We start from the raw sequence: 16,806 nt of genomic DNA, 5'->3' as shown, positions 1-16,806 counted from the left end.
ACCAAAAAACAGAAAGACACAAATCCACAATACTGGTGGGGAGCTCAGCTCTCCTCTCTCAGTAACTAAAACAACAGAGACAACAAATCAGCAAAGATAGAAGAACTGAACAACACCATTAACTAATATGAACACACTGTCATCTACAGAATTCTCTACCTCATATCTAACAACAGAAAAACACACATTCTTGCCAGGAGCACATGGAACACTCAACCAAACAGACTGATAGTATCCTGGGCCATCAATGAATCTTAACAAGTGTTAAAGGACCGAATTCATGCCAAGTACATTTTCTGATCATAACACACTTACACTAGAAATTAATACCAGAAAGATATCTAGAAAATCTCTACACATTTGGAAACTAAATGATATACTTCTCAATACCCCACAGGTCAAAGAGAAGTAAAAATGAACTTACAAAATATTTTGAATCAAACAGAAATTAAATATATCATATCAAGATTTGTGGGATGCATGCTTAGAGGGAAATGGGCAGCATTAAAATGCTTATTATATTAAAAAAAAACTTCCTTTTAGTCATCTAATTTGCCACCTTAAGAAATTAGGGACAGAGAATATTAAACCCAAAGCAAGGAGAAGAAAATAAAAACAAGAGCAGAAATTAATGAAGATGAAAGGAGAAAAACAGCACAGAAAATCAATGCTTCGATGAAACGATCAATAAATCTCTAGTTGTACTGATTAGGGAAAAAGGAAAAAGAAGAAAACCCAAATGCCAATGTGAGGAATGAAAGAGGAGACAGAATCTAATAATAAATGACAGAACCTGAAGGATAATAAAGGTGCAACTACTGTGGAAAGAGCCTGGCAGAGTCTTAGAAGGTCACCAGTAAAGCTACACTACAACCTGGTGATCTCAGTCCTAGGTAGGACCAAGAGAAATGAAAACATAGGTACACACAAAAACTTGTACATGAATGTCCATAACAATGCATAATAGCCCAACCATGGCAACACCACAAACGCCCACCGTCTTGTGAATGGGTGAACAGAAAGTGGTGAGGCATGTGGTGGAATAGTACTCAGCCATGAAAAAGGAAGGGAATCCTGGCTTCTGCAATGACATGGATGAATCTTGAAAACATGATGCTAAACAGAAGATGACACATTGCAGGATTATGTTTGCACAAACTGTCCAGGATGGGCAAATGCACAGAGACAGCAAAAGCAGTGGTTGGCCAGGGCTGCAGGGAGCAGGAGGCAGAGGGGACAGGGGATGAGAAGTGACCTCTGAAAGGCACAGGGCTTCTTTCTGAGGTGAAGAAAGCATTCGAAACTGACTACGGTGATAGTTGTAGAACTCCATGAATATACTAAAAACTAATGAATTGTATACTTTAAATGAGTGGGTTGTATGGTATGTGAACTACATCTCAATGAAGCTGTTACCAAAAAATGTAGTAAGTATTTAAAGCATAGTAAGATAAAAATAGATAGGGCATCAAACCCATGATTTCTTTGGATGCCATAGTTACAGCAAGCTAAAAAACGTTTTCAAGTAAAACAAATCATGAGTCAATTTCAATAAAAATATGAAGATTTCAAAAATCTCAAGAAGTGGTGCTCAGTGTAACAGATTATTTTAGTGACAAAATGCATTATAAAGGTCTCATAAGTTAGAATTATATAAATATTATATTTATATAGGCATTACAGGTCCAGAATCAAAACTTTCTATTTTCTGATATATCTTATTGCATTATTAAGGGCAGAAGTCATCAAAGGGGTGTTAACAGTCTCAGGCCATCCCTCCTGAGTCCCATGGGTCTCCTGTTGCCACCCACCAAGCTCCACTCACATGTCAGGTTTTAGGGAGGAGTGTGGCAGCCCCAAGAAAGGGCAGCAGAGTGGAGCTGAAGAGAAAGGGCAGGCTGGGTGGCAGGTCTCTAAGTTCTGGATTCTAGGAAGCATTCCCCCAGCTCTACCCAAAACTTTGGAGGACCCAGGAGACATACAGAGACCCCCCCCCCCCCCAGCCACCTGTGATGGCAGCCGGTGAGGTGGAAAGATCCATCACACATCGAAGAAACGTATGCCTTCAGGGGGTTGTCCATAGTGCCGTCTTCCACACCGGTTGCTCCTAGGGAGCTAGGACTAACTGGGTTTTGTCACACCACATGCCTGGGGTCTGCTGGGGGCCCGTAACATTTTTATGACATCAATAAACAAAATGTGCAATTAGGGGGAGGGAAAATTGAGAATAAGCCCTGGGTTCAGATCCATGCCCCACAGCGGCTGCCAGCCCCTGCACCGAGTGCTACCCCCTTCAGAACAGCTTCCTCACCTACACCCTGGGGGCAGAAAGGCTGCACTCACCGACATGCTGGGCTATGTTTTCAGGCCCAAGGCAGCAGGACCCACCACAGCCCTGACACGGGCACAGAGCTGCACGCAGCTGGGCCGAGTGAACAAAGCACACGGCACTCACTGACCAGGTGCTGTCCTTACACACAAGATTCAAGTTTCACTCACACTGTGAACAGGAAGCCCTGCCAGACTGTGGAAGTCCAGCCACCTGGCTCAAGGTCTTGCCCCACTATTAGCGGCCATATGCGAGCTGAATGCTAGACTTTCTGAACCTGGGTGCCCTGTCAGTGGACTGGGGAGACAGCCGCCCTGGACTGCTGGGCACTGGAGGAGCTAGGACACAGAGGTCCTCCGTACAGGGGCCAGCAGATGGCAGGGATCAGTACCCACTGCTGGCAGAGGCCAGAGAGCACCCAGCCCCGCCCCCACTCAACAGATGGGGCACCAGCAGTCCAGAAAGGATGGGCAGCCGCCAAAGTCACAAGGAGTGCAGTGGCCATGCTCCTCTCTGCACCAGGTTCTCCAGGCCCTTCCCCAACTCTTCAGCTCTGCACACAAAGTTTGGTTTGAGGCAAAACTTAGAACTGCAGAAAACACAATGAGTCCAAATAAGAAGTCTTTTTAATATAAAGCTGATGAAAGAGATAAATGGAAAGTAATCAAAACCTCATTAGGGCAAATAAGCAACCTGCCCGCAATGCCACGAAAACTGATGGTACCGAGCCTGTTGCACAGCTGCCGAGTGCACACTGCAGGGCAGAGACCCTACACAACACCCCTCAGGACATTCACCCAGGCCCCTAGACCATGGCCCCCAGGGCTGTGGTTCACAGCTCTGCCTCAACATCAGAATCACCAGGAGAGCTTCTGAACCTCACGCCTTGTCTGCCTCTGGACAGGGTGGGTGCTGGGCCAACAGTGTTCACTGATGCCCCCACGGTGCCTCCGGCCACTGCATCAGCCCAGGTCAGCAGCTGGTGGCGGCTCTGCCTGCTCACAGCATCCCCACTCGGGGGAAGGATGCCCACGGGAGAAGCGTCAAATAACCAGATTAATGAATGGTGGCTCAGCTTCTGCTTCCTGGATGGGCTCACTAGATGGGATTTATAAAACTTGGTGTTGATCAGGGCTGTTATTCATACACGAGCACCCCCACCCACCCACCCAGGGTCTACTATCAGGTCGGCACTTTGCTAGGTGTGGGGAATAGAGCAGCAAATGAAGCACGATCGCTGTCCTCAGGGGGCTCCCCATTCTGCTGGGAAACTACACACACGAGGGAGAGGCTATGGTGAGTGTCCAAGAAGTCACCCACTGTCACTTGCATGTCAGACACACACTGGCAGAGGGGCTGGAACAAAGATCCAGGAGAAGGTCAAGAAACTAACACAAGATCTGGAAGTCAAGATGGCCCTTTACAAGGTTTATAAAAGAGAAAGAAGAAAATGTAGAACAAGCATTAAATATTGATGATTCCTGTCAAATCAGTACTACAGCAAAAGTGAGCCTGTCAGAGCCACATAGTCATGAGAATTTATCCCGGAACTGGTGGGGGTCAGTGTTCTGGAGACCCAAACAGGGCTAGGAATGCATCTCCAACTCTCCCGCGAGCCAAGCAGAACCCCGGCTCTGCCCACAGAAGAGAAGAGGAACCAGGGCAGAAGCCAAGATCCCAGGTTAGGAGCCATATGACCTAGGTTTGCCAGAGCTTTTCTAATTTCCAGGGCTCAATCCTGCTCAAGTGACAGATAATTTGCTGAGGTTGGAATTCTGTAATTTAATTTTACAAAAAGGGTAATTCACTAACTGTGCAGTATGGTTCTGAAGCATCTGTAGTTTCCTCACAAATTTGATTCATGATACAAGGATGAATTTAATACCTATGTTAACTTGGCTCAAACTACATAGTCATCTTAAAGTGAATTTTGAAGTAACTGCAAAGTAACCGTCCTGAGCATTTCCCACAGGCGCTGGAGAGCTGCGACCCTGTCTGACATCTCTGTGGGTCCACAACCCTCGGTCCCTGCTGCATGCAGAGCCAGGAACCCGTGAGGCTGGAGATAAGGGAGGCCAGTTACTGCCACCTACCAAACACCAGGGAGCACCAGGGCTCAGAGCCGGCCAGCCCCTACCCGTCAGGACCACAATGACACACCTCACCTGATGCAGGGTCACCCAAGGTCCCTGCCTCTGTCCTTGCTTCCCGAGTGACCAGTTGCAGCTGACTGCTGCTAGCCTTTACTTCCCACTTGTTGGAGGGCCATTTCATTTGTACAGATCCCGGCATAGCCACTGCCTTCAGGCTGGAGGGGTGGGGGAGTACTGCTTCAGGGCTCCACCATGACCAGAGGGACAACTGACCCAGGATACTACCTGAGCACCTGTCTGGTCCAGGCCCTGTGAGAGATGCTGGGGCACTGACATGACCCAACCTGGCCCCCCATGGGCAGCTGTAAATACCTATCAGCTGAAGGAACCCACAGTCAAGTAAGAAGGCAAGGAGCTAACACTGAAACAGGTCGTAGACAGTGCAGACCAATCAAGGATGAAAGCCAAGGGAGCTCACATGACAGAAGCAAGTAACCTCTGTGTTCAGAGGCCCTCTGGGCTCTGGCTTCTCAAAGTGCAGTCCATGGACCATCTGCCTCTGCATCTCCTGGGAACTTGTTAAAAATATAAGATCTCATGTGCAATGAACTGGATGTGTCCCTCCAAATCTGTATGTTGAAGTCCTAATCCTCAGCGGGATGGTATCTGGAGGAGAGGCCTTTGGAAGGTGATAAGCTTTAGATGAGGTCCTGAGGGTGTGGCCCCCATGATGGGACTGGCATCCTTCTAAGGGGATGAAAAGATTGGGGCTCTCTCCCTCCACTACGTGAGGACACAGCAAGAAAGAATCCCTCTGCCAGCCAGGAGGAGAGTCCTCACCAGAACCTGACCATGCTGGCACCCTGATCTCAGGCTCCAAGCCTCCAGAACTTTCTGAAATAAATGTCTGTTTTTTAAGCCTCTCAGTCCATGGTTATTATGTTCTAGCAGCCCTAACAGACTAAGAAGTCCTCCTCACCGCCAGCCTGCTGACACGGAATCTGCATCCTAACAAGAGCCCCAGGTGCTCGCCAGCAAACGGGCAGTATGCAAAGCCATGCTTTATAGATGGCCTCGTCCTGCCCCTCAACTATAGCAACAGGGAAACCCCGGCTGAGAGAGACTGCAATCTGCAGGGTCTGCCTGCAATCACCCAGCTGCATGCGTGGTACAGGAGGCCGTGAGCCCAGGACTCCTGCAGCTCGGGCCAGCAGCACTGGAAGCTGGAGGGGCTTCTGGAGAGAGGGACCTTACAGTGACACGAAGTCCAGCCCACGGGCCTCCTGGACTCCAGGCCACACCCACGTTCAAGCACACTGCTGGAGGAAGAAGTCAGAGATCCTGCTGGTGGTATTATGCCAGCTCGAGCATGCGTGCTCAGCCAACTCACACAGAACACATCCTCCTGGGCTGCTGGAAATGAAGTCAAGGCACTCTGCTGCGATGAGAGATGTGCTCCAATCATCAAACCCAAGGCACAGAGAGATCATCCAAGAAAAGAAGAGAGGGAAGCCAAACAGCCCATTTGCTCTAATGAATTGGGCTGGCCCTGAGAAGTCCAGAATCCCAACATTCATCATTTGGCTCAGCTTAAGGATCATAAAATCATATGATTGGAAAGTAGCTTAAAAGTTATCTGTTCCAACTACTCAGGCTCCATTCTCTCAGACGGCGGGGGAGAGGTAGCCTGGCCCCACAGTCATGCACTGGGATGGGTTCTAGCCCACCACAGCACACTTCACCTCTGCCCTTGGAAACCTATCCCTTGCCTTCAAAATGCTGATTCACTTTGACCCAATGATTTGAGTTCTAGGACTTAAGCTGAAGCAAATAAACATCAATATGACAGCACTAGATGCACAGATGTGTGTCTTACAGACCTGGGTGGTCTGTTTGGAGATTATAATGATGGAGAGAAATGTGACTGAAGAACAGTTCTCTGAAAAAGACCTTCTCTGCACACAAAGTCTCTGTAAGGATTTCTCTAATACATGGGGCAGGAAGGAGAAAGTGAAACAAGATGAAACCAGAGAGGGAAAGAAACCGTAAGAGACTCTTAATCTCAGGAAACAAACTGAGGGTTGCTGGAGTGGAGGGGGTGGGAGGGATATGGTGGCTGAGGGATGGACACTGGGGAGGGTATGCACTATGGAGAGTGCTGTGAATTGTGTAAGACTGATGCATCACAGACCTCTACCCCTGAAACAATAATATACTATATGTTACTTAAAAAAGAAAAAGAATGCCTCTACTACAGAGAGGCACAGGGGCTCCCGCCTTGTCAGCCAGATCGGGAGGCTGAGTCTTAACAATCAGTAGAGTGACAGATGTCACAGCCAGACCTATCCAACAGCAGGGCCCAGCCAGGTTCTGCAGCCCATGTGGTCTCTATTATAACTACTCAGCTCTGCCACTGTAGTGTGAAAGCAGCTCCAAACAATACACAAATGAGTGTTTATGGCTATGTTCCAATGAAACTTTACAAAAGCAGACAGCAAGCCAGATTCAGCCCTGGGCTTGAGTTTGCTGACCCTGGTCGCCACCTTCACGTCTATTCATTTTAAGTGGCAATAAAAAGAAAAGAAAAGAATTATCCTCAATGTCCAACTTAGGGAAATGGTTTAATAAGTTAAACTGTTTTAACATGACCCATTCAATCCACTTTTATCAAGTGCTGGTTTATGCCAGACTCAGCTCTGAGCACCAGGGAGAAGGCGAGAAAGGAGTCAGCTAAGCACTCTGCATCAAAGGGAGGGACTGCAAATTCTTCAAGAGTTTGTGATAACAAGGAAAACCCTTATATTATAGTGTTATGTGAAAAGCAAAATATAAAACCATGTATAAAAATAAGACCAGGGACGCCCGGGTGAGTCTGTCAGTTAGCTGCCGTCTGCCTTTGACTCAGGACATGATCTCAGGGTCCTGGGATCAAGCCCCACATCGGGCTCCCAGTTCAGCAGGGAGTGGGCTTTTCCCTCTCCCTCTGCCTGTGTTCTGTCTCTCTCTCTCTCAAGTGAATAAACAGAATCTTAAAAATAAATAAATATATAAATATAAGACCAAACAACGTTTTAAAAAAGACACGCACACCACACAGAAAAAGAACAAACAAGAAAAGGTATTACCATGTTACTAATGCCTACCTTTGGCTGGCCCCACTATTCTCTTTACTTCTCTCTCTCATTTTTTATGTGATCACGGGTTACTCTTAGAATAAAACAGTCCCTCACGTCATATTTAAAAGGGGAAGCTGGTTTTGATTTTTTATTTTACTCTAAGGTCTGTGTCCCTCTTGCCTCCACCTGCAGTTTTCTTCACTGTCTCTGAGGGTGGTCCCCAAAAGTCAAGCTGCTCAGCCCCCGATGTTCATCCTTAGAGAGGGCTGCAGAGTTCAGCACCTGGGACAGCACCACGTACCCTCTCCCAAGCCATCCCAAGGGGGATCCAGGAGGTCAGAGAGCCTTGGCCTTTCCTCTCTGTTCCTCTGGCTGTGCCCACTTGACACACTCGGGCAACACCTGTTAGAGGAAACGTAACTGAAGCAGGAGAAAGAGCGGTCTCTGAGCCTGCTGATGCAAATGGAACTAGCCCTGTGACCCAGACGGTGAGGAGAGGCATTCGGATTGTTGGTAAAGAGGAAATAAAAACAAACATTGCACAGATCCCTTCACCCACATTATTAGCTTGGGAGAGACTCGCAAACATGCCAATACCAGTCACAGCAACATCTGCTTCTAATTGCTTCTCCCCTAGCTTTTTCAGAGCTTGTCAGATGGCGTCTGCCCTAGGAGAAAATCCAATATTTTTAACAAACTCTTAAATCAGATGGCGTCTTTGGTGAGTAATCTCTTACGTGTTCGGTCTTTGAGGCTAAAAACAGTAAGCACACCTTTAAGGGACGTGGTCATCAGCAGAGGCTCAGTAATCGAAGGTCCCTCTTCAAACAGCATGACTAAGAGTTTCCAACACACGCAGCCCAAATATAAATGTTCCAGTAATTGTGTGTGTGGTTTTTTTTTTTTAATCCATTGTGTCTACTCCTTTATGGGTAACTTTTCTCTCTTTTCCAAATATTTTTGTAAAAAGAAGTTTCTTTATGAAAGAAAAATATGAGACTTTTTTAAAGAGTACATCTCTCCATGCTTTAATTTTCCCACAAGATACCTATAGGCAAAACTACATTTTCTTTAGAGAAACTGTTTCTGCTCTTGGGTTCTCAAAGCACCAGCAGTCCCTACTACCAGCCTGTTGGGAAAATATCTTCCTGCAGCAGCCAACTGAACCTTCGAATCCGGGAAGTCCAAGGTGGGGCAGGAGGCAGTCCTAGAGGGGAAGCCTTCAAGGCAGAACCTTTTGGTACTGTAGCAGGCCGGAGCTCTTCGGAGTGGGACCCCAAAGCCCCCTGAATCCCCTGAATCCCAAATGCAGCGATACTCTTACAGTCTGTACCTTCTTCTTTCAAAGTTCAGCTTAACATGGGTCTTATAAACTATTCTATATGACTCAAGTTGCTGGGTGCCTCTTAGACCAGGGCAGTGCTTCCTAGATCTTGAAAATGAGTCATCCTAAAGTCATGGGGCAACCCCAGAGGCGGCCCGGCCGTGCCCCTTCCTTATTACCCTCCATGAACTCATCCTCAGCCCTGGCTCCTCACTGCTAACCCAAACCAAGACTCACATGACTGAGAGCCTCTCTCCTCAGGGCCAGTCCCCTTGCCCAGAGCCCAGGCCCTGCCAGGTCAAGTCGGCCACTGGTCCCCGTACACATTTCATACTCCTGCCTTCTACACATATATACTCTGCATGGGTGCCTTCTTCCTTCATCCCTCCACTCAGTCAACCAAGGCTTGTCAAGTGCCTACTATTTGCCAGGCACCATTCTGGGAGCTAGAAGTCAACAGCAAACAAAACAGACAAAAATCCCTCCTCTGGCAGAGCTTATGTTCAAGTGAAGGCAGACAGGCAAATATATAAAGATATAAAATCCACAGATGGTGATAAAGGGTAGGGAGAATAGTGAGGTAGCAAAGGGGACTAGTGAATGCCAGGGGGTGACCATCAGGGTGGTCAGAGAAGTCAGAGAAATCAGAGAAGGCCTTACTGGAGAGGTGAACCGAACTGTGTAGGACAGAGGGAGAGAGCCTCTACAGAAAAAAAACAGGAAAAGAGCATTCTAGGTGATAAGTGCAGCATGCGCAAAGGCCCTGAGGTAGGAATGTACTGATGTGTTTTAGGAAGGCAAGGATGATGGTGGGGCTGGAGATGGTGAGAAGGACGTGAGGGAAGATCATGTGGGCCTTATCGGCCATTGCAGGGACAAAGGCCTTTACTGTGAGCAAAATCAGAGCCTGGAGGTTCTGACGAGGAGCACATCTGACATGCACAGTGACAGCTGACTCTGGCTGCTTTGTTGAGAACAAACTGTAAGGAGTGGGGAAAAAAGAGATACCGCATTGGAAACTACTGCAATTATCCCAGCAAGAGTCAACAGCAGCTTAAACCAGAGTCACCACAGGGTCTGCTGACGGTTTGGATGTGGGGGTGAGAGGAAGAGCAGAGACAGGGATGACTCTGATGGGGCTGGCCTGAACCCCTAGATAGGCAGAGCTGCCATTTTTTAAATGGGTGAAGGCAACAAGAGCAGCAGCTTGGCAGAGGGTGGGTGTAGTGCAGTGGAAATCACTCCTGTCAGACTGATCATGACCAGCTTTTTAGCGCCAGAAGGAACGTGGTCTCTAAGAAGCCTTCCTCACACTAAGCTGAAAGTACTCCTCCTCATGAACTGTGAACAGCCACATGAACTGTGGCTGCCCTTCCCTCACTGCCCCCCAACTCTGTCTCTCCCTCATGCACACGCACACATGCATGCACACACACACACACACGCACATGAACATGCACACACGCACACACACATTGCAACTCCACACCAGTTACCTGCATCCAACATTATTCCCTTTAGTAACCCAGAAGCTGATTCATTTTATGCCATCTAGAAACATTTGCACACAATAGATGCTCAGTAAACGTGTTCAGTAACAGGTTATATAGAATCGCACCTCTGATGTTTCAATATTCTAACAATTCAAGAATGTTTCTCTTACGCTGAGCAGTGATGAAACAGGAATGGCAGTTAGCCCCTCTCCGGGGTCCTGCACCTAGATGCCGGCCCACGCCAGGCAATCACACGGCCGCGGCAAGCTCTCCCTGGAGAGGCCACGGAAGGGAGATGGGCATCACCTTGCCGGTCCTTATATCCCAAGCTTTGACTTCAGGGTGGAAGCCTCCACACACAAAAAGGCTGTGGTCTTTCGGATGAAATTTCAAGGTAGTGATCCTAAAGTCACTCTGACCACTGAAGACCTGGGTTCCTACAACACAAAATGGAGAAGAGTGAGTTAAAAAAGACTCGATCACAAAACGAATATCTTAAAACTCAGATGCCATCTGACGCAGAGCTACAGGCAGATGCCGCCTATCTGGGCCTGAGGGGGCCACAAGACTTTCTGGAAGTACAACAGGGGCAGCAGCAACTTCGGCCTCAAGATCGAGCCAGCATCCCCACCCTTGATTAGCTGAACTCCCCAAGGGCTAAGCTAATGGCCGGACGCATGAACGCCGCCACCTTTCCTGTGTTCCGTAAATACTGAGCATCAACTCATCTAAATCACACAATGCCCTACCCCTGCTCCACAACTGGAGGAAGCCAAGACTCGGGGAGATTACATAACATTACCAAAGCTGTACAACTAGTAGAGAGATTATTTACCTAGGAGTCTAAAAATGAATAAGCAGGATGCTCCAAAGTGGTCTTTTTAGGATCAGCTGTCTTACAATCACGACCTTACAACAATCCATGAATGGTTTGCTACAGGGTGTGGCAAGTAGGGGATGTCGTGATACTCTGGGCAACAAATGAGAACATGACACCACAGGGTCCTGAGTGCCAGCAGAGACAGATGGTGTGGCTAACTGCGGTCTCCCTGGTTCAGCGTGATTCAAGACAGTCCTTGCCCTTTACCTGTCTGTCGTGAAACTGCTGTCACGCACTTGTGTGCATGTGCAAATGTGCGTACATACACACGTAAAGTGTGAAAAATGTCTGTTTTGTCATCAGGATCTTTTAGAGGTCAGTTATATAAACAGGTTGGGCTCAGCAAAAGTGGGGAATGGATCTCTGACCCTGAGCTCAGGTCTGCTGGGCTCCAAAGCGAGCCCAGGGCACTGGCTGTAGTTCTTATGTGTTCCGTTCAATACCGCTGAAAATGTATTCAGAAACCCGACTGGCCTTGGAAGCCATTCTCACCACCAGCGGTCTCGGTTCTGCCTCTGAACATATCCCCAAAGGCCAGGCCATTCCACACATCCCAGGCATGGAACCTGCTATGCACCACACCCACCAGGTAACATCCCTCAGGGATGTCAGCAAGGGCTCCCCCAGCCCAAGAGGGACAACCTTGATTGCCCTCAGCTCACAGAAACTCCTCCGCTAGAGAGGCAGTGGGCAGTTAGAGACACAAGAAGCTGGTGCCCAAGAAGCAGACCATTGTGACACAAAGATCTCAAGCATCATTTTCTCTTCTAGGAACCCAGAAACCGTGTTTGCTCATTCATTTCAGAAAGCACTTCCAGCTGCCCTGCTTTGTGTTCAGGACCCCCACACAGTGCTCTACCAGCTCACTAGGTAAGGAAATGAAAGTCATCGATTGGTACTCTCGAGTTACAGCAGGAGCCTTTATAAATCCAATTTGCCTAGATCCGTGGTCTCTGCACTCTTCTGACAGCATGGCCCCATCAAGAAAAAGCCCTTAAGCACGTAGCTTCAAGAAATGTGTTTATTGGGCGCCTGGGTGGCTCAGTGGATTAAGCCGCTGCCTTCAGCTCAGGTCATGATCTCAGGGTCCTGGGATCAAGTCCCACATGGGGCTCTCTGCTCAGCGGGGAGCCTGCTTCTCTCTCTCTCTGCCTGCCTCTCTGTCTACTTGTGATCTCTGTCTGTCAAATAAACAAATAAAATCTTAAAAAAAAAAAAAAAGTGTGTTTGTTTGTAAGTTACACAATGTGCTACCATGCCAATAAATTATGAGCATTAAAATACCAAAAATTTAAAAAATGAAACAAGGTGGGATCAGGAGAGAGACAAACCATAAGAGACTCTTAAACTCATGAAACAAACTAAGGGTTGTTGGGGAGTGGGAGGGATAGGATGACTGGGTTATGGACATTGGGGAGGGCATGTGCTATGGTGGGTGCTGTGAAATGTGTAAGCCAGATAATTCACAAACCTGTACCCCTGGGGCAAATAATATACTATATGCTAATTTTATAAATAAATAAATAAATAAATAAAATACCAAAACTAAACTACTTTAAAGGAGGAGACAAGGACAAAATAACCAGCATTTTCAAATATATTTTAACATGCCATTTATTAAGTGCACCAACAAAGCCCTTTGAAATCATTAAATCAAATGAGTTACAACATTTTTAGTGAGAACTACCAAACTGGCTCCACTTCCAGTTGGACGTAGGGAACTTTCAGTGACTCAATGATTTGAAAGTAGCCCAGTTACAGCTTGAGTTTACTGATTGAGGACTGTCAGAGCCAGCAAAGACTTCCCCCAGCGATGCACAGACCTGGACGGAAGACATTCACCACTGGCATCAAGGGAGATGATGTCTACTTCTACCCACTCCTGATCCAAAGGACTGTGTGAACATTTTACTAGGGAAGCTCCGGCTCCCCTCGGGTCAAAGAACTGTTCCTGCGACTAATCAGAGAAGTATCACTGCAGTTGCATATTTTTAACAACCAAATTCAAAATCCACCAGAATTTTCACTTAAAGGATATTAAAGCAGACTAGAAAAACTGCTCCCAAGTTAAGAGTGCAGATTTTAGCATTTTTAATAGGGGACACGTTCACATAGTTTTCAGCAATAAAACTTAGAAAATGATGGAAACAGAAACATCAGTTCTCAAAACATCCTTCCCATACTACAAACTTTTTTTTTTTTTTAAGATTTTATTTATTTATTTGACAGAGAGAGATCACAAGTAGGCAGTAGGCAGAGAGGCAGGCAGAGAGAGAGAGGAGGAAGCAGACTTCCTGCTGAGCAGAGAGCCCGATGCGGGGCTCGATCCCAGGACCCTGGGATCATGACCTGAGCCGAAGGCAGAGGCTTAACCCACTGAGCCACCCAGGTGCCCCCATAGTACAAACTTCTTGAAAAGCAGTCACTCTTGTTCTTTCTTGAAGTGTCACCTTTTCCATGATGGATGACTGTGGTTTTCCCCAACAGCTTCCAGGGCCCACAGTCTGCCGTTAACTCGCCGTCAGAGAACACTGCGGTTTTGTAAATGAGGGCTCTACACTTCTTTAAGCTCAACAAGCCCCTGTTGCTGAAACACGCAGTGCACAAAGATTTCCGTGGTCATCCTATGTCACTGCGATGCTGTCAAGAGCTGGCCACTGCGTTATCATCTGTGATGGTGACAGGACTACAAGCAACAGCATCGCTGTCCAACCTAAGAGGAGCGGTTAAGGCAAATGCAGGTGTCTGCCCGGTGGAATGTTGAAAAGCTGTTTAAAACTGGAATCACAAACAGTGCTCTTTGGCAAGACAGACAATGCCTGATACCTATTCTTGAATTACGTAAGTATTAAGTAGGGATTGGTATGGACAGAGACTGGGAAGAGATTCACCAACTTGAAATGAACTGTTCTAGGGGTAGTGAGATAACTTTTTAAATTATACTAATATTGTTGTCATAATGTTGGAGTTGTTTTTTTGTTGTTGTTGTTGTTTTGTAAACAAAGAATTCTTCCAAAAAGGCATCGGAGAGATAAGCAGACTCACAGTAGTCTGGGTCCCATGTGTCTCTCTCATCAGGTCCACAGATAAGCAACTCTCTCAAATAAACAAGAACTGCCCTCCCCAGGAATTAATCTAACTAGAAACCTGGTACTTCTTGAGCTTCCTCTTCTATCCTGAAACTCGTTCCAGCTACAGCTGGAGGTCCGAAACCACCCCTCACGTGCCTAGTTAGCAGCCACCCCGTCCTAGGGAGGATGGAGCCAAGAGCTGCCACCCGAGTCTCCACGTGCCCAGGCCAGGACTCAGAGACGCACACGCAGAGCTCTCAGGATGGGCCTCAAACCTGCAGCTCAGGCCTCAGGACACTTGCTCCGGACAAGGAGCTGGGGATCTATGGTGGGATGAGCGAAGGGACAACCATCGTGTCCCCTCGATGGAAAAGGAACACGTAAATGCCACTGTGGCCCCCACACCAAGAAGGCCCCAGCAGGCCAGAAATCTGTCTTCTTGACAGAGGCAACCGAGTCCACCGCTGGCTCTTGCTGGTTCAGATTCACTGCCAGTCCTTAAGCCCAAAAGGAAAAACAAACCAGCTGCCTAGAGGGAAGTGTTCCTCGTTTCTTGGACCATGGTATACATGCTTATTTCAGAAATGGCGGTGAATTAGCCAATTTTTTCAAAAAGTGCAGTGATATAGTCTTGCCAGCAATGGGAGGAAAGTGAAAGCTGAGTTGCTAAAAGATGAGGACCTTTTCTGCTAAAAACAAACAAACAAACAAACAAACATGTATTTCTGCATGTTGTTCTTCAACCTCCTGAAGAGACTAAGAGAATCGATGTCTATTAAGTACTAAAATGTTCCTGGTTAGAAGACAAGCTATGGCTTATGCCTTTTCTCCTAGTTTTGTTTGGAAGAACTGGGTCTTTGCTGTATTTGTTAAAAGGGTCCAAACTAAAAGATTTTAAAATTCTGGGGGTACCTGAATGGCTCATGGTTAAGCATCCACCTTCAGCTGAAGTCATGATCCCAGCGTCCTGGGATGGAGCCCTGCATGGAGAAATCCCTGCTCAGCGGGAAGCCTGCTTCTCCCTCTCCCACTCCCCCTGTTGATGTTCCCTCTCTCGCTCTCTCTCTCTCAAACAAATAAAAAAATAAAATCTTTAATAAGCTTCCATATCTGCAATGGGAAACATAAAGGGAAGGAGGTCGAGCACAAGACTGTGGCTCAGAAATCAGGACCCCAGCTGCCATGGTCCGGCGCTGTGCTCGGAGCAGGAGGTGGTGCAGCAGAGGGGCTGAGAGCCACACAGACCCAGGTGCCACCCCAGCCCTGTCACTTCCAGGGGAGGAACCTTGCAGAGCCTTGTATACATAAGGCTGTCTGGAGGGCGACATGCAACATACACACTACACATTACACAAGTGTTCCAGAGGACACGGAGGAGAGCAAACGATGAAAGGGAGCCTATGATTGAAAGAAATTAAACCCATTACTGAATTCATCCTTGGTTAAATTAAAAGCTAAAATCAAAGGCTGTAAGTTTTTAACAGCAGGAACCTTGGGAGGAATGATCTGGAGTTTCTGTTTTGAGACTATGAGAACACGATTCCCTGGGCTAGCCTTAACATTTTGTTGTAGAGACATGGACAAAGGCTGGAGGTATTTATCAGAGACGATCTCCAACCTGAACACCAGCCACAGTGGAGGTGAAGGTCCTTTCTCATCAGATTTGTTCCCACTCTACCTTTTCACACATCGAGTACCTTGTTTGTCATCTCCTCTCTGGCGAGGATACTTTAAGCACAATGACTAGTTGCTACGTAACCTTTAACCTTGAGACTAGCTCTGCTTGTTTACATGCTTGTTATAGAAAGTTCTATTTGTTCACTGTATGCTGCTTACAGGAAATTGAGTTTTAAAATATTTAATCCACTAACACTGGCTTTATTGATCTGGTTATAATGAACTCAACCAGTAGAAGAACTGTTCAGATCCTCTTGGAGTTAGGAAAAATCACGTCTTTCCCTCTTTTAATCAATAATGATACAAATAAACTATAAATCGTCATTAGAGCAAAAATATGTTTAAAACAGAATGCAGAAACTCAATTTGTTCTCTTGACACTACTATGACTGCCCAAGCTTCCATCACCAGTGTTGCTAAGACGAGGCAGTTGGTAATACTAGCCGGGGAATTCATCCGAGTTTCCCTCTTCCTTTCTCAGGCAGAGACCCAGGAGACCACACACGTGCCTGGGGCAACACTGCCTGTCCACCCTAATGCCACCTTGGGGAACCCTATCATCATGCAGAGCTCTGGGTCCCCAAGGGTCCTCCTTTTCCACTCAGCATCTCTGGCCCCCAGCCCAGCTCCCAGCACAAAAGAGACATCTGATCCAGGTCAGATGAAACCCAAGTATGGGTTCCCAAGAAAGAGAGGGGAAGTTCTCGCCCTCCTCTCCAGGGAGATGGCACCTGCGACCTCCAGGCTTGCGTGCAGCTCGCACATGCCATGCTGCAACCCACTGTGGTAGGTGTGACTCGTCCACTTCACAGCAGGAGAAATG

General features: G+C 47.2%; 1 protein-coding gene across 6 annotated transcripts in view; it reads right to left on the bottom strand.

Annotated features, from left to right (window-relative positions):
• Nucleotides 1-16,806, bottom strand: part of WDR25 (WD repeat domain 25) — a 144,723-nt gene that overhangs the window by 32,894 nt on the left and 95,023 nt on the right. For all 6 annotated transcript variants that reach the window (XM_059183118.1, XM_059183119.1, XM_059183120.1 and 3 more), the window contains one exon: nucleotides 10,662-10,792. In XM_059183118.1, coding sequence (XP_059039101.1) covers nucleotides 10,662-10,792 — 131 coding nt within the window. The remainder of the gene's footprint in view (nucleotides 1-10,661; nucleotides 10,793-16,806) is intronic.

Source organism: Mustela lutreola, chromosome 7, assembly GCF_030435805.1.
Source record: "Mustela lutreola isolate mMusLut2 chromosome 7, mMusLut2.pri, whole genome shotgun sequence".
Taxonomy (NCBI): domain Eukaryota; kingdom Metazoa; phylum Chordata; class Mammalia; order Carnivora; family Mustelidae; genus Mustela; species Mustela lutreola.
Note: the sequence above shows the minus strand (reverse complement) of the source record. Positions and strands in the feature narration are given on the sequence as shown.